The 22,869-nt window shown below is 34.6% G+C and overlaps 3 protein-coding genes and 1 long non-coding RNA gene across 8 annotated transcripts; 3 read left to right on the forward strand and 1 right to left on the reverse strand.

Moving 5' to 3' along the window:
* Positions 1-1,863: 1,863 nt before the first annotated feature.
* On the forward strand, positions 1,864-9,032 carry LOC107860355 (wall-associated receptor kinase-like 14). Of its 4 annotated transcripts, none has more exons than XM_016705678.2 (4): positions 1,875-2,172; positions 2,381-3,171; positions 7,355-7,429; positions 7,510-9,032. In XM_016705678.2, the coding sequence occupies exons 2-4, from the start codon at positions 2,418-2,420 to the stop codon at positions 8,796-8,798; spliced, it is 2,118 nt and encodes a 705-aa protein (XP_016561164.1). In that variant the 5' UTR covers positions 1,875-2,172; positions 2,381-2,417; the 3' UTR covers positions 8,799-9,032. The 4 variants fall into 4 exon arrangements, with proteins under 4 accessions (XP_047263372.1, XP_016561164.1, XP_016561165.1 ...); XM_016705679.2 differs by having other exon boundaries at positions 7,513-9,032; XM_047407416.1 differs by having other exon boundaries at positions 1,864-3,171; positions 7,513-9,032.
* A 107-nt stretch (positions 9,033-9,139) lies between these two features.
* LOC107860356 lies at positions 9,140-10,220 on the reverse strand. Its single transcript, XM_016705680.2, has one exon. The coding sequence runs from the start codon at positions 9,816-9,818 to the stop codon at positions 9,309-9,311; it is 510 nt and encodes a 169-aa protein (XP_016561166.1). The 5' UTR covers positions 9,819-10,220; the 3' UTR covers positions 9,140-9,308.
* Positions 10,221-10,622: 402 nt separating this feature from the next.
* On the forward strand, positions 10,623-16,577 carry LOC107860357 (NASP-related protein sim3). 2 transcript variants are annotated; one of them, XM_016705681.2, is made up of 6 exons: positions 10,623-11,256; positions 12,245-12,492; positions 13,890-14,090; positions 15,387-15,477; positions 15,629-15,896; positions 15,968-16,577. In XM_016705681.2, exons 1-6 carry the CDS (start codon positions 10,973-10,975, stop codon positions 16,298-16,300), a joined length of 1,425 nt encoding a protein of 474 aa, XP_016561167.1. In that variant the 5' UTR covers positions 10,623-10,972; the 3' UTR covers positions 16,301-16,577. The 2 variants fall into 2 exon arrangements, with proteins under 2 accessions (XP_016561167.1, XP_047263373.1); XM_047407417.1 differs by having other exon boundaries at positions 13,896-14,090.
* Positions 16,578-17,366: 789 nt separating this feature from the next.
* Positions 17,367-19,228, forward strand: LOC124896096. The gene is made up of 2 exons (XR_007052539.1): positions 17,367-17,804; positions 18,990-19,228. It is a non-coding gene; the product is annotated as an uncharacterized LOC124896096 (long non-coding RNA).
* Positions 19,229-22,869: the final 3,641 nt, after the last annotated feature.

Below are 22,869 nucleotides of genomic sequence, written 5' to 3' on the forward strand. Positions count from 1 at the left end.
CAAAAAAGGCTACAAATATGTCATCTAAACTCTCCCCTTAAAATGAAGGCAAACTAGCTATTTATTGGCCATGAGTCTTTATTACACAATGGACCCAAAAGTGACCCCAAAAGCTATTGGGCCCAAAAGTGACCCAAAGCCCAAAATAATGTCATGGGCGTCCATGCTCTCTCGAAGACCACACTATCTTTCAAACACATCGTGGCTCAATGCTCCCGTGGATGACATCATCAAATGTAGCTTCTCCTGCACTCCAAGCTATAATCCATACACGTATTTGTTCCCCTAAAACAACTAAATCTTGGATCCATAGATGTGATTCTTAAAGCATCGATCCCAAATGAGTGGAGCCCATTGATCTTGTATCAAGATGAATGTGTGCACTTACTAAGAGAGATGAGATCATGAAAGAATCTATTCGGCATAATAGGAAAGTGGCCATCGCTGTGAATAAGATGAGAGGGCGCAGTTGAGATGAAACGGTGGAACTGTTTGCATAAAATCTATTTAATTACCATAAGATAATCAACTAAAAGTTCGTTGATAAGAAGGGGGTATCTTGAATCTCAAATAACGGAATAAGGTGATCAAAAGTGACGAGCAGTACCTGTTAATTTACTTTTCCTTTTATATTATTAATATGGATCACGTTCACCTGAACTGTACTGGGTTAATAATTTTATGTCATTCAAATTCGATGAATTACGATTCAAATAGTGATAACAAGCTATCAAATTATCCTTTTCAGAAGCATGACGTTCGACGATCGATCATAAAGATGATCAAAATTAAAACTCATGCATTGTGACGTGAATTATGAACATTCGCTCGCTAACTTATTTCCTTAAAAGCATATGTCCCACGTTTTTAATTAAGTCATTGCCTATTCGTATATGGTATAGTTTTGATTAACGAGACACGTAACAGAGTTAACGATACACATTTGAGGTTTGGAGACAAACCCTCAAGTCTAGACAGTTTGTGTTGATCATGACTAAGACAAAATATTTGCAGTGCAAATTCGGTAAGATAGCTCACGTATCATCTCCAATAAAGTAAGTTTTAAATAATTAGGATTAATAGTCCAAGAAAATAGAGAGATTGGAGATGAGGTTACATATTGTATTTAAGTGGGGTAGATGAAATAGAAACTCACATCCAATGTTATCTGTAAAAAGAACGTGTCACCAAATTAGTGTTGGCTATAGTGAGTATCAAGACAGGTAGAGATAGACCAAAGAAGTTTTGAGGTGAAATAATTAGACATGACATGACATATCTGCAGCTTATCTAGGACAATATCCTAGATATGAAGGTGGGGAGATCAAGAACTGAGGTAGAAGGTTAGTATGTATCGAGTATTGTCTAGTTCCCCCTATTAGTGTTGTGTTTACTATTCTTCTACTGTCTTATTCTTCGGTGGAAGTGTTACCTACTGTTTACTCTGCTTTAATTATCTCATTTTGTTGTTACTATTTTTTCTTTTCTTAATTGTTTTTAGCATGACTTTTTCGTTACTATATTTATTTTTACTCACTTGTCCTTTGATTTTTCTTAACATACGTCGAAGGTCTATCAAAACATCTTCATCTTTACATGATAGGGGTAAAATCTCCGTACACATTATTTTTCTGAGACCTCACTTATCAAATTACACTGAATTACATGGTTATTCGTCCTATGATGAATATTATTAAATATGTCCTTTTATTTTTTAATAAAAAAAAAACAGAATATTTACGACAGCAAAAATGGAAAATGTAATGGACAGTAGACGTGGAAAGTGAGAGAGGCACCAAATTTGCACAGAGCGCATTAAAATTACTTTAAAATAAAATTCATTTTAAAATATATAAATACGAAAGTTGAAAAATGGAAATGCCCTTGTGCTATTTGGAGCTGCTGCAAATTGACGTGTGAGTTAAAAATAAAAAAACCTTCTTCCCTGTATTCCAAGTCTTCCTTCTATATCCTCTGATAAATCCGATTCAATAAACTTCATAGATAGGAACCCATTTAAACCCAATTATTACAGAGCTGTTTTGATGCTCATATATTTCAAATTTTGGAGTCTTTAATTGCTACCAATCAGAAAAAAGGAAAATTTGCAGAGAGAAATAATAGCTAAGGGGGTTAGCTAAGCACAACATAAATACATGAAACCAGTCCACGGTACTCTCACCTTCCCTTCTATAGAATTCAGAAAATAGCATTTATTGATGAACAATGAACTCCCCACCAACATCAACTGCACTCCTTTAATTTTCATCAATAAATAGTCCTCTCTAAGTCAACCTCTTCCAACTATTTTTTTTTTCTACTTTTTCTTCCTTTTTCATGGGTAATTTAGCTATCACTCATTCTCATTTTCTCTTTGCAGAAGCTGATGATTGATCTCTTTAATTCAATTTCAAATCATGGTTGAAAATCAGATAATTACTATTCGCTTAGTCTTCTCAATTCTATTAATTTGGTCAACATCGGCATCGGCAGTTGAGACTAATCAAACAAGTAAATGCAATCAGTATTGCGGAGCTGGTTCTAATGCTCTGCGAGTTCATTATCCATTTGGGTTCTCAGAGGGATGTCGGATTCGTTTAAATTGTACTGAGAGTACCAGAGAAATCAGAATCGGAGAATTTACAGTACAGAATATGACTTCAGATACTCTAATGGTCAACTTCCCGGTAAATTGCAGCCGTCCGATTGAAGATCTTCAACAATTCGATGGAAACAACTATGCTATGACTTGGAGAAACGGACTTCTGTTACAAAACTGTAAAGTTCCAAGGAGCGAGTGTACTATACCATCTGAACTATTAAGTACCCGATTGAATATACCGTCGTGTGATTCGAAGAAAGAGAATGTTAGCTGTTATTCAGAAGCGAGAGCTGATTATATGGAGTACACGAAGCTGAGGGATACTGGATGTGCAGTTGTGGTTTCGTCTATATTGGTTGGTATGGATAATGATACAAAGAAGAGTTCTGCCATGTTCCTGGAGTTTCAGACGCTGGAATTGGCCTGGGGATTGGAAGGAGATTGTGCATGTGATGATGATGCAGATTGTACTAATGTTTTACTTACTGGGAACCGAACCGGTTTCCGGTGCCGGTGTAAAGATGGATTCATCGGTGATGGTTTTCGCGGCGGTGATGGCTGCCGGAGAGGTTAGTTCATTTTCCCACCTTTTACTTGTCTCGGTCTGTTCCACTCAAGTCAATTTAATTAATCTTAAAGCTAAATTAAATTAGTAATTTAATATTTTAAATATTTAAAAATTATAATTTATTTTTTATTAGTATAAGTGTATAACGGAAGAAATATATGTATTTTCATATAGTTTAACATTAGAAAATGAAAAAGTAAATGGAGAGAGCAAGTAAGCAATTATGTGCAATATTTTTTGTTGTGGATGATATTGAATTTTGTGTATCATCTTAATTGAGATATGTTTCAACGTTTTAGATAAGACACTTTTATTTATTACTTGGTGATATTTAAATTGTAAAACAGATGAGTTTAACGTTTAATTTCTTAATGTTAATTTTGTTGACTATACCGGAGGTAAGGAAGGGGACCCTTGGAGTAACTGGTAAAGTTACACCAAGAGATTACGGGTTCAAGCCTCGGAAACAGCCTCTGGTAGAAATGCAAGGTAAGACTGCGTACAATACACCCTTGTGGTGGACCCTTCTCTGGACATCGCATAGCAATAGCTTAATGCATCAGACTTTTTTTTTTTTTATACTGAAGGTAAGATAGATTCAAAATCTAAAATGGATGCTACATTTATTTTCTTAATGTTAAATTCAGTGAGAGTTAAATTATATATTTAAAAATTTAATATCTATTGAAATTTTAGTTTATTACCACATACAATATTTACATTTCGTGTTAATTTCAGTCAAACTTAATAAATCGAGCTCCATCCACCTCAAGGTTTTGGTTGATATTTTAAACGTACGTACTTAGAAATATACTTATCATTAATGGAAATGTTGAACGTCGAACTCAAAATGTCTACTCGATTTGGTAAATGGCAATTCAATGGAGACAGCGTTTATCAAATTAGGGGTAAAATTCAAAGGTAATTGCTAGATGGCCTAATTGTTGTTTGACTTCGGGAAAGATGTGACGTGAGATATGATGCTACTTCATTTTAAAATAGTTGACGTTGGTTGATTTGATACTTTTCTCAAAATATATCTATTAGAAGTTAATTTGATCAAATTAGTTCTATTAATTATACTTTAAAAATATAAATTTAAGTATATATACTTTATGAAACAGTATCACAAAAACATAATAAAATTCTCTTACATTTCATATAAATGAGACAATAAAATTAAAATAAATATTTTTAGTAATAAGCTGACTAAAATAAAATGGAGTAATATTGATAGTACTTCCTTCATTTATCTTTTATCTTTACTGCTTCATATTTGACTCGACCCTCTTATTTAAGAAATAATAATAAAAAGGTGATTTTACTTCATCATCAAAATACTTAGTTCCCCTCTATGTTTAAATTTACTTGTCACTATTATTTTTGACAAATCAAGAAAAGATAAAAGAAAATTTTATTTTCTTTTCTCTTATCATTAAATATTTTTTCTTTCAATTATTTTCCAATAACTTATTATGAAATATCTATTAATAAGGATAATGTGATAAATTTATTATATTAATTATTATTTTTTAATAAATATATCAAATTAAAATAAGACAGATAAATTTTAATGAAAGGAGTACTTAATAATATAGATAAATAGACACGAAAAATGATCTTTGATTTTTCATTTTCCAAACTGAGCTAAGTAAAGTTGAATATGAGAATAGTGGTTTTGACCAGTAGCGATACGCCAAAGAAGAAAAGGCTGTTGTTGATTTCAATGGAAGTTATGGGCATTTATTGTTGAATCATGGATTTACATGAATTGACTATGATTAAACTAATGATATTTTAGTGTGTTCAAGTTTGTTAGGAAATCCAAATATTCCACAAGTTGCGTTTAAGAGTAGTGCATATGCGGCTGGTGTAGTCAATAAAGCATTTTCTTGATTTTGATTTGGTCGAATTTGGGTTTTAAGCTGTCTACTTTTGAACGTCTCCTCAATGACCTCCACATGGGACTTGGGGTGTATTTGGTATCCAACTTCCTTTTCTTTGTGAAGCAAGTTTTTGAAAATGAAAAAACGATTTTCCAGCGAAAGTAGGAAAAATAAGTTTTACAAATAATTTTTTAAGTAATTATGTACTCCTCACCTTCTCATCCTCAGCCCAATCCCATAATTCCTCATTCCCACGCCTCCACTCCCTCCCGTACATGCACTCAATATATACACCAACCCAATACATGTATGTTATGTGTTTGAATTTAAAGTTTATGTTACTTAATCATAATTAATCAATATGTATTTTACTTAATTTAATTACATAACCATGATGAAGAACATTAGTTTGGTGTATACACTGGGTGCGTGTAAGTTTTTACCCTCCTGTAGCCCCACCACACCTCCTAGAATATTGCCTAGATTATATATAAATATTTTTAACTCCTATAATATTGCCTAGATTATATACAAATATTTTTAGGATAATATCTTTTTGCTTATGTATGTAAATGACACAAAAAAACATGCAAAAAAAATCACTTATTTTTCTTGAAAGATTTTCCTTTGTACCAAACACACCTTTGGTCTCCTTTTTTTTCTCTTTTAGTTCTTTTTTTTTTTGGGTTATGGGACTTGGTCTTACTTGCTTTCTCCCCACCAGCTTCCTAACTTTAGCTGCCAGCATTTTCCGCGTATTAGGCTTTAAGGCATTGCATATTTACATTATTCACAGTACCTTCCACTTTCCTTTCTTCTTCCTGCACATGGACCCAACCCTAGTCAAATATATTATTCCTCCTGTGAATGTATATAATCCATAACAAGCCTTTTTTTAAAAAAATACAAAATTGAAATTTGTGATTTTGAATGCACATTTTTGTGGAAATAAAATTATGTAATTAAATATTAAAATGGGGATATTAAGATTAGTTCTTTTTTCCAAATGTGTCGTTCGTTCTTATATAGACAAGAAAGAAAACAATGTTGTTATAGAGCAATTGTGGGTACAGACAGTGAGATTTAATTTACTCTGCCGACTAGTTTTAAATAATGCCTCTAAATAGATACTACACATGTCTGGTCTTCCCTAATGAGTCGAAGAAGGATCAGACGGAGTCTTTATGAGACTACCTATCAAAGTGGTATTGTAACTTAAAAAAGGGCAGGCCTATACACAAAATATCTCGCGTTAGCAGGGTCTGTGGAGGGCAAGTTTGAGCTCAATGACCTGAAATTATGTCATACAGTTGGATTGAACTCTCTACCTCTACTCAGAGAAATTTGCTTGTCTTGAAGAGTTGGACATTTCAATTGGTTTGGTTATTAAATGATACGTTCAAGGATCTTACTGAAAAAAATAAAAATAAAGAGGCTTTCTCTGACTCCAAGATGGTGAATGTGATTGCTGACGAGGTTTGAATTATTCTACTCCGTAGATTATCAATTGGATAATCCCCAGATTTCAATGATTTTATTCTCTAAATTAATTGTAAAGGACAGCACATGGTCACTGGATGTCCACAAGTTTGAACGGGTGAAAGTCAGAAGATGAAGTTGTTGAATAATTTCGTATTTTATTGTTGAGTAAGCATCATAGTAAAAGGGACTCGAATCCAGAAGATGAAGTTGTTGAATAATTTCGTATTTTATTGTTGAGTAAGCATCATAGTAAAAAGGACTCGAATCAGTGGCAAATCTAAACTAAACTTGTCTAAATTATCAACTGCAGGACCTTTGGTTGACCAGGCACCAGTATTGGTGCTTTTCGAATGGGCTAACGTGTAATGAGACAGCTCATTATTGTGCCAGTTTTAATTTTAAATAACTTAGTACTACACCTGAATCGACGACATAATTTGAAGTGATAAAAGTTGAAACTGATTCATTTTTACGAGTTAATTCGATGTCCAGGGAAGTGTCTGTTAAAAGATCATCTTGACTTGGAGAATTAAACATTTAGCTGACTAGTGCTTGTGAGATTCCACGTTTTTGGTGAACTGGTTTCATTTGTTGATCGTGTACTTGCTTCATTACTCTGGGAGGGCATGTATTTTCATTCTAATGATGTTCTAAGATACTTTATCAATTATATTCCCAGAAAAGAAATAATTTGCCCCCCATCCTCCACCCTAATTTTTTTGTCATATATTCCTTCCTTCTACCTCTGTCTCTATGATTATCTTCAATATGTCATCCGTTTCACTAACTTCCTTTTTATGTTTGTCTCTTCATCAGTTTCTAGATGCAATCCTTCCAGATACCTCTCTGGCCGATGTGGTGGAACAACAAGAATTGGTGTGCTCGTTGGAGGTAAATTTTCTTTTTTACTGGAGTTAATATAACTGGTGAGTTTGATCTCTTCCTAGTCTAATGATATTGTCGATCACTAGTAGGGATTTTTGCTGGAGCTGGTTTAATGGCTGCTTTGGCTATTCTCTGCTGCTGCATGCGGAGACGTTCTGCATCTCTGAAGAAAAGAATGAGCGCAAAGCGCCTTCTCTCTGAAGCTGCAGGCGGCAACAGTGTTCCTTTATTTCAATACAAAGAAATTGAGAGAGCAACAAATAGTTTCTCTGAGAAACAGAGGCTGGGAATAGGTGCTTATGGCACAGTTTATGCTGGTAAGCTCCACAGTGATGAATGGGTTGCAATTAAGAAACTAAGGCATCGAGATCCGGATGGTGTTGAACAAGTGATGAATGAGATTAAGCTTTTGTCCTCTGTAAGTCATCCAAATTTAGTCCGCCTCTTAGGTTGTTGTATCGAAAATGGTGAGCAGATTCTCGTTTATGAATTCATGCCCAACGGTACTCTAGCTCAGCATCTACAGAGAGAAAGGGGTTCAGGACTTCCATGGACAATACGCCTCACTATCGCCACAGAAACTGCTCATGCAATTGCTCACCTTCACTCAGCAATGAATCCACCAATATACCACAGGGATATCAAATCCAGTAACATACTTTTAGATTACAACTTCAACTCAAAGGTTGCGGACTTTGGTCTTTCCAGATTTGGCATGATGGATGATTCTCATATCTCTACAGCACCACAAGGTACTCCAGGTTATGTGGATCCTCAGTACCATCAGAATTACCATCTTTCAGATAAGAGTGATGTGTACAGCTTCGGGGTGGTTCTTGTAGAAATCATTACAGCATTGAAAGTGGTTGATTTCTCTCGAGCACACAGCGAGATTAACTTGGCTGCACTTGCAATAGACAGAATAGGGAAGGGTCGTGTGGATGAGATCATCGATCCATTCCTCGAGCCACACAGAGATGCATGGACTCTATCATCAGTTCATAGAGTTGCAGAGCTGGCTTTCAGATGCCTTGCATTTCATAGGGATATGAGGCCTTCAATGACAGAAGTGGCAGATGAGCTCGAACAGATCAGGCTCAGCAGTTGGGCATCATTGGAGGACAATGTATGTATGACTTCGTCAGTGAATTCCTCTTGCTCATCACCCCGTAGTTTGAGCGAGACATCTTTTCGTAGCACAACAACTAAGAAAGGGGTTGGGAGCAGGAGGTTGATTGTTCCACAGAAGATGGCGAATTCACTGACACCCATGGAAGAAATAAAGGACAGTTCCCCTGTTTCAGTGCAGGATCCTTGGTTAAGTGAAGAGAGCCCCCCTTCAACAAACAGATTATTAGGTAATGCTGGTCGATAACGGCTTCAAAAAAAAAAAAAAAAAGTTTGCTTAGGTAGAAAACTGAGGTGATCACCTGTAATCTATTACCATCTTTTCTTGCCTTCAGATCTAGTGACTAATACCAGAGAGTACAACAAAATTTCTCTTTGTATCAAAACTTTTATTGCTTCTGCTGCTTCATACGCAGAAGTATACATTACGAAGAATGTCAAATAGTACAGCAGTGCCATGAATTTGAACCGTCTTTACGTAGTTGTGTTCCTTATATTTCTTTTATTTACAACTACAACATATGCAGTATAATCCCACAGGTGGTCTGTCAGTTTTACAAGAAAAACACTCCTGCATCACACATCATCTTCAAGAACTCTAGTACCATTAATTTTATCAACATATAGATTCATCAAGACATAATATATAACAGGAGTAATTGTTCCTCTATTAGAAATGCCATACTTCGAATTTAGCTAAACACATATCAAATTTAATTTGCAAACAACATTACATAAAGAAATTGCATGAAAAGCTTCAAGATTTTTGAGCTTCAGGTCCTAAAATACCATTAACAACAGCTCCAGCAACCAAAACTCCAACTAATTCAGCTCCAGCCACAGCTCCAGCTTGCGCCAACCCACCAAAACTCACGGTACTCTCGATCTTCTCCTCCGCTGCTTCTATTCCCTTCTCAGCATTCACCAATCCTTTCTCCGCCGCTTCAATTCCCTTCTCTGCTGCTACGATTCCCTTCTCTGCTGCTACGATACCTTTATCTGCTGCCTCGAATCCTTCCTTCACTAATTCTTCTGCCTCCTCCTCTACTTTCTTAAGCTTCTTTCGCAATCCAAACAGGCCAATGTCCGCAGCCTTTGACGGCATTTCCAGTGCTTTTACTACCGTTGTCGCCGTTACTAGAGAGATCAATTGCCTCCGCCCCGGAAGAGCCATCGGCGTCTGCTTTGCAGGAGGAGTTGTGTTTGCATTTAGCAGAGAAGGGGGTGAGAGAGAGCGCAGTGTGAGTGAGGTAGTAGTGGAAGCCATGGGAATTGTTCTCTCTGCAATCAAACTGAGGTGCGCAAGGCGACGTCTATACCACAATGGAAGTGTGTGGTTTTGAACGCACAAGAGGAAATATAAATAAATAAGTAGTACTAAATTAAAAACCCGGAACAGAAAAGGCTTTTATAAGACAGTAATATACAGGTTAAGCCTGCAACAGTCTACCACACGATTGTAAGGTAAGATTATGTATAACATAAATTTATTTTTAAAAAAAATGACCTGAATGAAAATTTTAGGATAACTTACAAAATTGTTGTCATGTATAGATTTTTGTAGCTAGATTTTTTTTTGAACCCGGTGTATAATGGGAGCTTAGCGCATCAGGGTGCCCTTAATTCATTTTAAAAAAATAATCCTCTTTTTTTCCGTCAAAACTTTACTTCCAATTCCACGTGACATGTTTAAAACAATAAGATCACAAGACGTTTTGATAAAATTGACATAAATTTAATTCAAACCTACAAGATTCAAAAATCTTTTTTATTTTCTTAAATTCTCTATCAAGTCAAACCAAACTAGTATTATTTTGCAACGAAGAAAGTATCTTTGTGATTTGACCTATCAATCCTCATATAACAAAAATTTTAGTAAATCGGAATGCCTCTTTTGCGCGTGTCCCCTTTTGGATTTTTTTCCCGCTTTAAATATTTTTGAGTGACTTAGGTGTAACACAAATTTCTGTGGAATGGCTTGGTTGATTTGAATATGAGAATTTATGACTCCAAGTAATTTCAAGGTAGTACTTAATTCAATTATTAATAAGGTTTGATTTGATTGAGAAATAAGTTATTTGAAAATTAGTTATTTGATATTTCTTATATTAAACATGCCTACATGCTAGCTGATTACACTATTTGAGCATATTGTGGTAAAATTTCGAAGTACACATAATTAAATTTAAAGAAAAAAATCAATTCAATTTAATGAAGTTTTCAAAAGATAAAGGTAAAAAGAAAAAAAAATGGGAGTTTTATTTTCCTCGGGTCATTGACATCGAAAACGGCGTCGTTCCTTCTCAAAATGAAATTTACACACTTTTGCGCCATAGGGGTTTTTGGGTTTTCAAAAGAGAGGGAAAAAACGAGGGCTTATAAAGCTTTCCGCCGAGAGTCGCTGATTCTAATCAAAGAGAAATGGCTGAAGAAGCACCAATTTCAGAAACAACAATCCCTGCCCCGGTGCCGGAGCAGAACCAGAACTCGGTGAACGCCACAATTGTATCTGAGGTTCAAGGAGGCACAGAATCAACTTGCAACAACGATAATAAAGAAGCTGAGAGTTCTGCGGTTACTTCTGATGGTGACCGTGAAAAATCGCTGGAGTATGCTGAGGAGTTAATGGTGAAAGGATCGAAAGCTTCTAAAGATGGAGATTATGGAGAAGCTGTAGATTGCTATAGCCGTGCCCTCGAAATCCGGTTAGGGTTTTCGTATTTCATTTCCATTACTTTTCTTTTTGAACGAGGATGTTTAGACGCTTGTTTCTTTTGTTTTGTTTGGAACTGCTTGATTAGATTCTTTTTCGAGTTAATTGTTGATGATTAGCAGTAAGGATCAGGGTTTAGGGTTTAATGTGCTCGGGGTGGTTGAGCTGTTGATCTTTCAGATGCAGAATATCTTGTTAATATGGGACTGATACATAGACACAGTACAGTTTCTTTGAGTGATTATCAGATAAATATTTTTTCTGTGTATTTACTTTAGGCATCTAGACACCTCAACTTGTCTCTCTTGTGTTAGTTGAACACTCCAACTTTTAATACGATCATCTAGTCACCTCTGAAATTTATGTGCCGCATCAGCAAAGGGAGTACGAGACATTAGAGGCGAGTCAGAGTGTAGTTGCCGGTAGACACCAAGTTGAGGCGTCTAAATGTATGCTCTCAAAGTTGGAGTGCGTGCTTGCTAACTGAGGCCAAGTTTGAGTGTCTGTATATGTATTATGCTTAACTTTACTCATCTTACCTTGAAAAATATTGTTCTTTGTTGGTGCTGTTCAAATCCTTTCTGTTTGGGGATGATTGAACTGCAAACATGAAGAACCCTTTGTGTATAGGGTTGAGATTTACATGGGCCCTTGGACTCTGGTCTTTTCCCAAGTACATTTTTCAATCACTAAAGGCAGCATGAGCACCTGTTTCAAACTGTTCGGTTGACCAATTGAAATAGGAACTATTATCCTTCAGTCTCTGAAGATTTGCACACCTTCATTTGTTTTCATGGATGTGTGGGTATAAGTTAAATATTTCAGGAGTTTTTCAAGTTGTCAAGAGCATTGTTGCTCTTTGCATCATACAGTATGCATAGTTTTAAGAGTTTTTATCTCCCTATATATTAGCTTTGTATATAATTATGCCATTTCTAGTAATTATCATTTCACATGGACTTATTTTGTAAAAATTTCAGGGTTGCACATTATGGTGAACTTGCTCCTGAATGCATCAACTCATATTATAAATATGGGTGTGCTTTGTTGTATAAATCTCAGGAGGAAGCTGATCCTTTGGTTTCTTTGCCAAAAAAGGAAAGTGTGTCTGAACAAGATTCTAATAGAGATGGTTCTGTTAAAAGTGTTATTAGTTGTGAGTCTTCTATCTCAAGTACTACTGAACCAGGTGGAAGCTCAAATGGAAAGGAAAAAGTGGAAGATGATGGTTAGATTCTTTTCCGTTATATTATCATTTGATTTCTTAATAAAATTTGTTGTGCTTTCTATTAGAAGTATCATTCGCTCTCAAACATAATGACTGAAGGGAAGAGTTTGCTTATTAATTAACAAAATTACACCGATGCTAAAAGTGGCATTAAAATCTATTTTTTCATCATAAACAACACAAATGTGACTTTATCACCTCATGGTGAAGCAACGAACTTCTTCAAAGACCATCACTTTAGAAGTGAGGAACAAAATGGTCATAAAAAAATAATTTATCACTTCATGGGTGGAGCAATGTGCTTCTTTGAAGACCATCACTTTAGAAATGAGGAACAATAGTAATCACAAAAAAGAAAGTTTATCATTTCATGGGTGAAGCGATGAGCCTCTTCGAAGTCCATTAGTTTAGAATCGAGAACCAATTGATTAAAAAAAATGAATCTCTCAGAGATATAGCTATTCTAGTGAGCAGGTACCTCATGAAATTAGTCGAGATGTGCACAAGTTGACCCGAACACCTTGGTTAGAAAACAAAAAAATGAGGAGCAAATTGATTCAACTAGAACAGTGAATGGAGGAGGGGGGAGGGGGGGGAGGGGAGTCTCTTCGTCAGCTGTCTAATTCATTTATTGTGTTTGTAAAGCCTCTCCCTATACTGTTTCCATTTCCTTGTTTCTTTTGACTTTTCTTCAATCAGTGATTTATCTTTTTCTGTCCAATATTTCAGTCCTATTCATCTTTAACTTTTCACTTTGAGCTTCTCTTTTATTCTATTATCATTTTAAAAGTAACTAATTATGGAATTGGATGTTGCATATTAATTATTATTTTCATCAATATTATGGTGTAATTGAAATTTGAAATAAATTATGGGAGCAAAATTAATTGACCTTGTTAACATAATAGTTTAAAGATGTAGTTGTTGGATTAATAGTGTCAATTGTGCACTTCATTGCAAAGAGGCGAGCTCTTGGCTTCTCATTTTCGTTTAAAGGCCCATGGTCCTGTTTCTTACTGCATATTTTGCTTTAAAGACAGGTGATAATGTCTTACAATTTTTTCCTCTACCTTTTTGGGGGTGAGGGTGCAGAGAGGAAATTCAGTCTACCGGTTGCTACTGATTACTGCTGCGTCCTTTATAGAGTAATTTCTGGAAAAAATCTATGTTAGAAATGTAAAGATGTGCTGATACTGTTTTCCTACTAATAGAAATCAGTTATCTGCAGACTATTTATTTCTGATGTTCTAATTCTAAAAAGTGGGTTTTTACTATTGCTTTTGCTAGTCTTTTTCTGATGATTTTGTTATGTTGTCAAAATAGAACCTGGGAAATCTGTAATGATATCATCTTTAGATATGATAATTCTTGTTGTGGCTTGCATCATTATTGGACAGCTGCAGAGGAAAAAGATGATGAAGGAGATGAAGAGGAAAGTGATGATGAGGACCTGGCAGAAGGTGATGAGGATGAAACCGACCTGGATTTGGCCTGGAAAATGTTAGATGTTGCAAGGGCAATTGCTGAAAAGAACTCTGGTGACACAATGGAAAAAGTGGATGTATTATCAGCTTTGGCTGAGGTAGCCTTGGAAAGAGGTTTGTCCCCTCCCTTAAACAATACTTCCATTACCTTAATTAGAATAGTGTTGTCACACTCCTTGTATTCTGTGTAGGAAGTTGAAATGTCCATTGGGCTATCAACCACCATTTTTTTTTGTTGATTAAAAAATATATTAACAGGACTGGTAATTAGGTTGTCATCTCAACTGAAAAACACTGGTTCATTTTATTCCAGCATTTAGGTTGATTTGAATTGCAATTCCCTGCTGCAAAAGGCTTCTCTAATTCAAACTATTAAAAAATGGAGACAACAGCAGAAACTAGATATGGGAAATGATTGTAAAAACATTAAAAGGTGTGGTCTAGTAGTCAATGAGGTTGGAGTGGATCATGGAGATCTGGTGCGAATTGCATATTGGTAAAAAAATGCTAGGTAATTTCTTTCCATCTGGTGGATAGACTTATTTGCGTGGGAGGCAGTCCTTGGATTAGTGAGGCGCAAGCAATTTGGTCCAGGACTCCTATGATAAAGAGAGTTAGATGGATAGAATGTGTCCGTATTCTAAAACATTTCTTATGTGAGTGAAAAGCGATGGGTATAATCTTACTATGACTTATGAAATGGAGGTGAAAATTTCTGGGTATTATTGTTATTGCTTATTTAGCAAGCCAATAAGCTAGTTCTATCACCAGTGAGTTATAAATGTTGTGGAACATGCTGTGTTGAGGGATGAAATGAGAATGGGGGAGTGACAGCCTGACAGGAAAGTTGAGAAGTGTCGGAGGCAAATATTGGTGTGAGCCAGTATGGAGAAGGGCTTTTAGTGGCTTGACAAAATTATGGAACTCTGTGCTGGGACGAAGTGATAAGCGGGACATGATCTATATGTTACTTGGATCCGCTAAAATTTCTGCCGCACCCTTGTCTGATCCTCCAAAATAAATGAAAATCTGTGCGGCAATTTTTAACGATTCAAGCTACATCACATCCCATGAGTGGCAAAGCCCTTGTTTCTCCTATTAAAATCTAGTTCAACAACTTGCTAGCATTGTTAGTTGGAGTCTTTTATTTTACATTCTAGATGGTTACTGGCTGCACTTGGTAGGTTGTTGTTTGTGGTTACTGGCTTCCTGTTTCTTGAATTGATTTTGAAAACCGTAACTGGCTGGAAATGGATTAAATGGTTGAAATAAGTTCGACCTATAATGAAGTAATCCAACCAAATGCAAACGATTGGGGACCTTGGGTTGCCTTTTGAGTAGTAGCAAAATGTTTATTTCTCTACTTCACATGCTATAGGATTTGTAAATATTGTCCTTTCCCTTTTGCAGAGGATGTGGAAACTTCCCTTAGTGATTACCTGAAGGCATTATCCATTTTGGAACGCTTGGTTGAACCCGACAGTCGCCATATTGCTGAGCTGTATCCTTAGGAACATGTTACTTACCTTAAATTAAGGGGATTGTTTTCTGACCTATATCTAAGTATTAAATTCTTTATCAGGGTGCCTTTAAGTGCCTACATTTAGGTGTTGCTTCCTCTTCCTCGCAATGTGATCTTAACTGTATTACAGAAACTTCAGGATATGCTTATGTCTAGAAATTGGTTCTAAGACTCAGGAAGCTATACCATACTGCGAAAAAGCTATTTCAGTTTGCAAGTCGCGGCTAAAGAGGCTCACTGATGAAATAAAGCTTTCATCAGAATCTGCAGAAAAAACAGCTACTAATTTAGATCAGATTGCCAGACAGTCTTCCAGCGCATCACAGTCAGACTCCGTATCTGCTAAAGAAGCTGAAGTTGAAACGCTCACTGGTCTATCTACAGAATTGGAGAAGAAGGTAAGCATCACCAAAGGAGTTTTGGTTTATGTCTTAGTTCTTCTTAATTATGTTGATGACTCCACTTGCAGCTCGAAGATTTGCAACAGTGCGTTTCAAATCCATCATCTATCCTCTCAGATATTCTGGGAATGGTTTCTGCAAAAGCACGAACTATGGAAAAAGCTAATGCTTCTGTAGCAGTGAGCTCTTCACAGATGGGTGCTGCTACCAGTGGTAGCGGAAGTTTTGACTCTCCAACTGTTTCCACTGCCCACACTAATAGTGCAGCTGTAATAACCGATCTTGGAGTAGTTGGAAGAGGAGTTAAGAGGGTGCATCTAAACCCAACTACTGAGTCTAATCCAGCGAAAAAACCTGCATCTGAGCCGCCGTCAACTAATGGAGATGGCAGTGCCTCGTAAGGAATGTATTGTTGCTGCTTAAATTAAGTAATCCTTACATACCAATTTAGCCTATTGCCAACACTACTGATGATTCCCTTAGTATGTTGCACTCTGTTGGTTAATTGGGAAGTCTGTTGTCCAGATATATGTTCTTTCCTTGGTCACTTTAATGACTTTGTAACAACTATTCTGTATGTGTTGCTTTATTTCTTCCGCGGTATGGTTTAGATAATCTACTTAGATTTAGAAGTTGACCCCTTGTTTGAATGAAATGATAGCTCAGTCTAATTGGCAAGTTGCGAGTCTCTTATTTGCTTTACTTGGTTTTGAAGCTCAACACTCTTTTGCCTATCTCTACTTTCGATTTCCAGTGGATTTATGGTTATCAGTAAAATATAATTTGATTTTTTCTTCGTATCATTTACAAGCATATTATGGTTCAAATTATGACAACTGAAATTTCTACATGTTGAAAGAGCTTTGTCCATAGTCAATGTACCATGTTTCCTTGGAAAACAAAATTTGAATTTCAGCAGAGGCGACATTTTTATACCTGTCTATGGCTTAGTGGGATAGGAAGTTATTTGGTGATTGTGTTGGCAGGAGGTAGTAGTATTTGATGGTCGGTTGATCAGCGATAGGCTGTTCATACGCCACCATCGTCCCCCAGTTTTAAAAAAAAGCATTGTACCTATTCTATGCTGTAATGCAATGGGCTCTATTATTCGTTCACACCTTTATCCTGTGAAATTTCTTGTTTCTAACCAGCTTGGGGAATTAAGTTGCCGTTGTATCCTAGAGATTCCTATGTAGGGAAAATAAAAGATAAAATCCAACATTTTTCTGGCAGGTAAGGCGACGTACGAATGTTTCTGAAATTTAAGTATTTAACCGCACTTTCATGTGCAACGTACCTGCTCTGTGTCGTTTATTCGCTCCCTTGATGCTATTGAGCATTATAATCTAGTGCTAAGCATACTTACAGCATGTTTTGTCTGGTGATGGTTAGATTACTAGTATGGATTCTCTATGGAACCAGACAAAGCACGAAATGCCAACATAGTATCCTACGCCTAACAAAGCCCCTGGTACCTTTTGTCTACAATGTTATTAAAGTAATGCAGCTAGAAAAAAGCATAGTAGGTGAATCTTTCCGTGACAGAAAGAACCTATCCAATACCATCTAAGGAACTTTGTGACTCACACATTATATGGGAGTTAACGATTGGTCGTTGTCACCAAAGTTGATGGAACTCCTATAAAAAAAGTTACCAGGATTGGATAACAGTAAACAAAACAACATCATCAACTTAGGATCGAAGAATTCCGAGAACAAAAATGTGTTATAGAGTGGACTGCAAGAAATGTGGGAAATATACATGGGGTGGATGTGGTAAACATTTGTCCACCATTCATGCTAGCATCGAACAGGGAAAAGGCTGCAATTGTCGTCCTTGGCCTGGGGTTGTCAACCCCTCTTCTCAGACCACAACGCAAAACAAATGTGCTCCGACCACTACAGGTATATAGACGGCTCTAGAATTTGAAAGTGTGGACACACCTCTAATCTGGTAAAAGCTTATTTGTACGGTTGCTCCCCGGCTTGCACCAACCCAATGTAATTAAAGTGCTTATTTGATACACATCCTCATTTTAATTTATGACCTAACTATGATAAATTAGTAGGATTTAGCATAAGCACAAGGTTGCTGCAGCTGAGTTTTCACTCCTAATACATATACATATATGCAGTTCAAATCTGAGATGGACATCATGTCACTGAGTATGATTATACTACATGTTGGTAGATTTTAAGATAAATGGAAATGGAGTAAACCTAAACGTAGAATAGACACACTAGGCAAAGCTAGAGAAAGAAAAGAAATTGTGACCCTTGCTTTAAAATAAAATTAAGGTAACAAATTGGAGAAAAATGATAATTAAGTGCTATTAACGCCATGCTAAGTAGACCTTTAATTCGTGATTAGAAGGTGATAAAGAAAATGAAAGAAATTAAGTAGATGGTGCCATTATATGTCTCAGATGACGACCCAAAAGGGAAAGTACAAATTCTCTCATACTATTCTTTCTTTTTTTAAATTTCCGAAGAAAGCGAAAATTCTCCACCATCAACATTTGCTTAGTGCTTACAACTATTGACAATTTTGCTCATACTAATTAATTATAAAATTTTGAACGATTGGAAACAAACCAAAAGCTTAATCTACAATTAGTTTCTTCATTTCTCTAGAAAATTTATCCAAGAAAGTGATATGTTTGTTAGATAAGAGACAACAGCAATAAATCAAGGGTGGTGTCAATACATTAATCTTATGAGTTATGGTGTCACACTGTCACTAGACCTAATTTTCAAAGATTGGAACGGTTATATAAACCTTTCACTACTTTATTTAAGTTCAGCTCACGTCTTCATCATATGAAATTAAATAAAATTGAATAAAAGAGTTAAAGATGTATTATGAGGAATGAATACAAACTAGTAATTTTTAAGATAGTTGTTAGCCTATCAAAAGTTAAAGTTGTATTATGAGGAATGAATACAAACTAGTAATTTTTAAGATAGCTGTTAGCCTATCGAAAATTCTATTTCTTTATCTACACTCCGATCTACAATGTGAGCAAGCTTATGCAAGACAAAGCTTTTTAATATCCTTGGATTGATTTAAAAGTAACTGTTGTTTTGTAGGTACTCAATGAGGCGATGATGCCGTTGGGCACTAGCTACACTGCTTCTGGACACCAATATAATAAATAAAGTACATTATTAATTAATATAATATAGTAGTCATTTGTAATAAATTAATAGTAATGTGATAGGGTGTTGTATATTTTGAGGTCAATACACATTGACCGAACCACTCTAATTTGCTTCCAAAGTTGTAAAATGCGTGACAAAATAAATTGGTTTCCAGAATTGTGTGCTCTTTTAACCTTGTGCAGGGTGTTTCTAAATTTTTATTCAATTAATCACATTTTTATTCTCACTAAAGTTTTGTATGCAATTAATCACGGGTTTTGTGCAGCTTTTGTGCTTTCTTTATTATTCTCAAGGAGTTAGTAATGGTTTGTGCTTTGTGCCTTCATTTTTTCTCAAACCTACTTTTGAATTAGAAATTTTACTATAATTTTTTTGATTTATTGGGTTTTTAATCTATTATTTTACGTATACAAGATTTGAGCTAAACTAAAATTTGGATGGATTCATAAATTATCATTTACATTTCCTTAATTCGTGTAATACACGTATATATAATTGAAAGAGTTTGAATCAAATATATTGAGTGTGACCGCTTTTTTATGCCTCATATTACTTTCACCTCAACCACAATAATTCCAACACGATCTGTGAGAAAAATATTTAGACATAATGGGACCAGTTCGATCAATCGAGTGTCAAATGAGCATCTTCCTTAAAGACAAATGTCAACTAATTGTCCTATTATTAGTCATCAAATATTAAAGAATGCCCACCTAATATGGCTATAATCATGGCATTTTCATTGTTCTCCACTTTGGAACATGAATTAGCTTTAGGGAAGGACATTTCATAGATGCACTTGCATCAAATAATGTGTCTTTTTAGACTAGTAATATTTTAATGCGATGAGTAGAGATGTTAAATAGGCGAGTAATGTTTAATCTGGATGGTTGAAGTAGTTGAATTAATAAATAGGTGGTTCATCAACTCTCAAAAGATTATTTGTCGAGATGAATTAGATTGAGATGAGCTAAATAATGAATCATTCCATATATAACAGATCAAACAAATATTCTAAAAGAATTTGAACAAGGTTTCTTATAGGTCAATTTGACTACATATTTAACTCAAATGAGCTTGAATTTGACGAGACAAGATAGACTGAGTTAATATATATCTGTGATTAATCTGTTTGAATTAAAACGAATTGAACAGATGATGAATTAATTTCGCCGCCCCTACCTATGATATAGAACCTTCTCCAACATTTTGGATTCTTCTAAGAGTTATTTCTTAGCTATAATTCACCGAAACAGGGAATGTTTAGTTGTTTAGCTATAATCTAGAAACTAGTAGATTTGCTGTCTTCATTAGATTTAAATAAGAATATATGAGTGTTGTGCAATTTATTTTGAATTTGAAAGGTTAGATAGAACAATGAATATTGAGCGGTGGACCTCATAAAAGATGGCACCATTTATTGCCCTACTAATAACAGTAGATAGGTATGTTTCAATTAATGGCACCCACTGTTGCCATTTTTTTCTACTAATTTTTTAATCTCAGATTTACTACCACACTTTTGTTTTCCCACATCCAACATAATTGTCGTATGCAGTCTGAATCTTGTTTATTTTTTCTTAATTTTTAGTCAGACAAATCTGGTTGGAATTTATACGTTGACTCACTTCTTAATTTATTTATTTTTTTAAAAGATATTCTACTATTTTTACTTTCATAAAAGGACTCCATTTTTATAAAATTTTATTTTTTTTCAAAAAAATTACTTTTGTTTTATATAGTAGTAATATTTTTAAAAAATATATTTATATTCTAAATATTAACTATGGTCAAATACAACTCCATTCTATTTCCAACTACAAAAATTTCAAATAAAGTGAATATATTTTTTTTTTATTTTTATGACCAAACACCTACCAAGATTAGGTATACTTCGCTCGCAAACGATATATATAACAAGTGACCTGATGAGATAGATAGGAATCTCAATTCTAAATAAAAAAAATTCAATTCGCGTTGTGTTGGAAGTATTTCCCTAAACTTACATAGTGTGATCGGATTCGAATTTAAATATCAGAATTGAAATTGATCATGGTGTACATGTGAACTGCCAAACTCTGGGAATGTCAAATTGCTTGTATAGCAGGAAATGTGGGCTATACAAAAGAGTAAAATTCAAATTGTGATGGATCCTTAAAAGGTACGATAACCATCTTTGAGCTGGAGGCCCCTTTTGGTGGACCATCCCATATTCATGTCATTATAACCCCATAATCCCTTTTTTTTATATTGTTTAAAATAAAATGAGTAGCATACATTATAATCTTGATATCATTTGTTCCATTAGTCTCCTTTTCTCTTTTTGAGACTCCATTAACTAGGAGGAAAAAAAATAGAGACACCATTAACTTATGCACTGTTTTAACGTGAGTCGACGATTTATCAAAAATAGTCGCTTTACATTTGAGGTGATGATTAGACATATGTACACTCTATCCTCTACCTATTTCATTTTGTTGTTATCGTCGTTGAACCTTGCAAAAAAAAAATATATTGGTCTTGTCTATGAGGTTAAAAATTTGAATAAGATACTAAACCAAAAACTAAAAGAACTTTCCACAATCTTTGTCCCCATATGTAAAGTTCAGTATGATTTTTTTTTCTTCTTTTTTCCATTTTTGTGGTTGATATTTAGGTCAAAGGTGATTTCATTTCCCATTCAAAAGGTGGGATATTGTTTCCCAATCCTTAAAATGTTAAAACGGTAAGGTGAAATTTACTCTTAAAAAAATAAAATTAAGACGGATAATTTCTAGTGAATTGGGTTATACGAAATTACTGGAAAAAAAAATTCTATGAGAGAAAAAAATTCTATGTTATTGATTCAATTAATTTGGGAATGAAATACCAATTCATTGTATAATACTCAACACAACCCATCCAAATAAACAAAACAAATAAATGTTGATTATGACAATAACGTGAAAAGTCCATTATGCAACCACACTCCTTTAATCAAGTTGGATATGATTAATTGATCTAAAAATTACACAAATACACAACTTATGTTTTCAATATTACAAAAAATCTCAACTCCCTAAATATATTACAAAAATCCCAACATATACACAGAATGCTATGTATATGTTAGTTATGTTATGTATATTAATAGGGAGAAAGAGTAAAGTAATTAAAAAAGTGAGAGAATATAATTACTTTTAAAAGGATTGATATTTATGTTATTTATACTTAATTGATTTTAATCTCAAATTAAACCTAGAGGTTAGGCCCACCTAATACAATACTCCTCCTAACGTGAAAGATTTTCCTTTTTAATCCGTTCAAAAATATCATATGATAACGATTCATCGACACTATCTTCATTTTATCTTAATTGGATTGCACTTAACACTTTATTGTGAAAAAAATTAATTAAAAATTATGTATTAAAGTGACTTTAATAGGAATAATTTGGTAAGCATAACAAGGTTTTACATTATTTTTAAACTTTGGTATAATGTCAAATAAATTGAGACGGAGGAAGTAATAAAAATGATACTTCGTCCGTCCTATTTTATGTTTCTCATTTCAATTGGATACAGAATTTAAGAAATAAATGATGACTTTATAAAGTTTATAATATTACCCACTTAAAGTCACTTTAGTGATTACTTTTCAATTCTATTTTCTTATATTTAAATGAGACCCAATAAAAATAAAATAGGAATAATGTTGTTATATAATTACTAAATGAGAAAAAATAATATTTTTTTGGATGTAAAATAATATCTGCTACAACAAGTAAAAGTCACCTGATGGTGTAAAACAAAGGTACATCGATGGTGCA

The sequence above is a fragment of the Capsicum annuum genome, chromosome 2 (assembly GCF_002878395.1).
Source record: "Capsicum annuum cultivar UCD-10X-F1 chromosome 2, UCD10Xv1.1, whole genome shotgun sequence".
Classification (NCBI taxonomy): domain Eukaryota; kingdom Viridiplantae; phylum Streptophyta; class Magnoliopsida; order Solanales; family Solanaceae; genus Capsicum; species Capsicum annuum.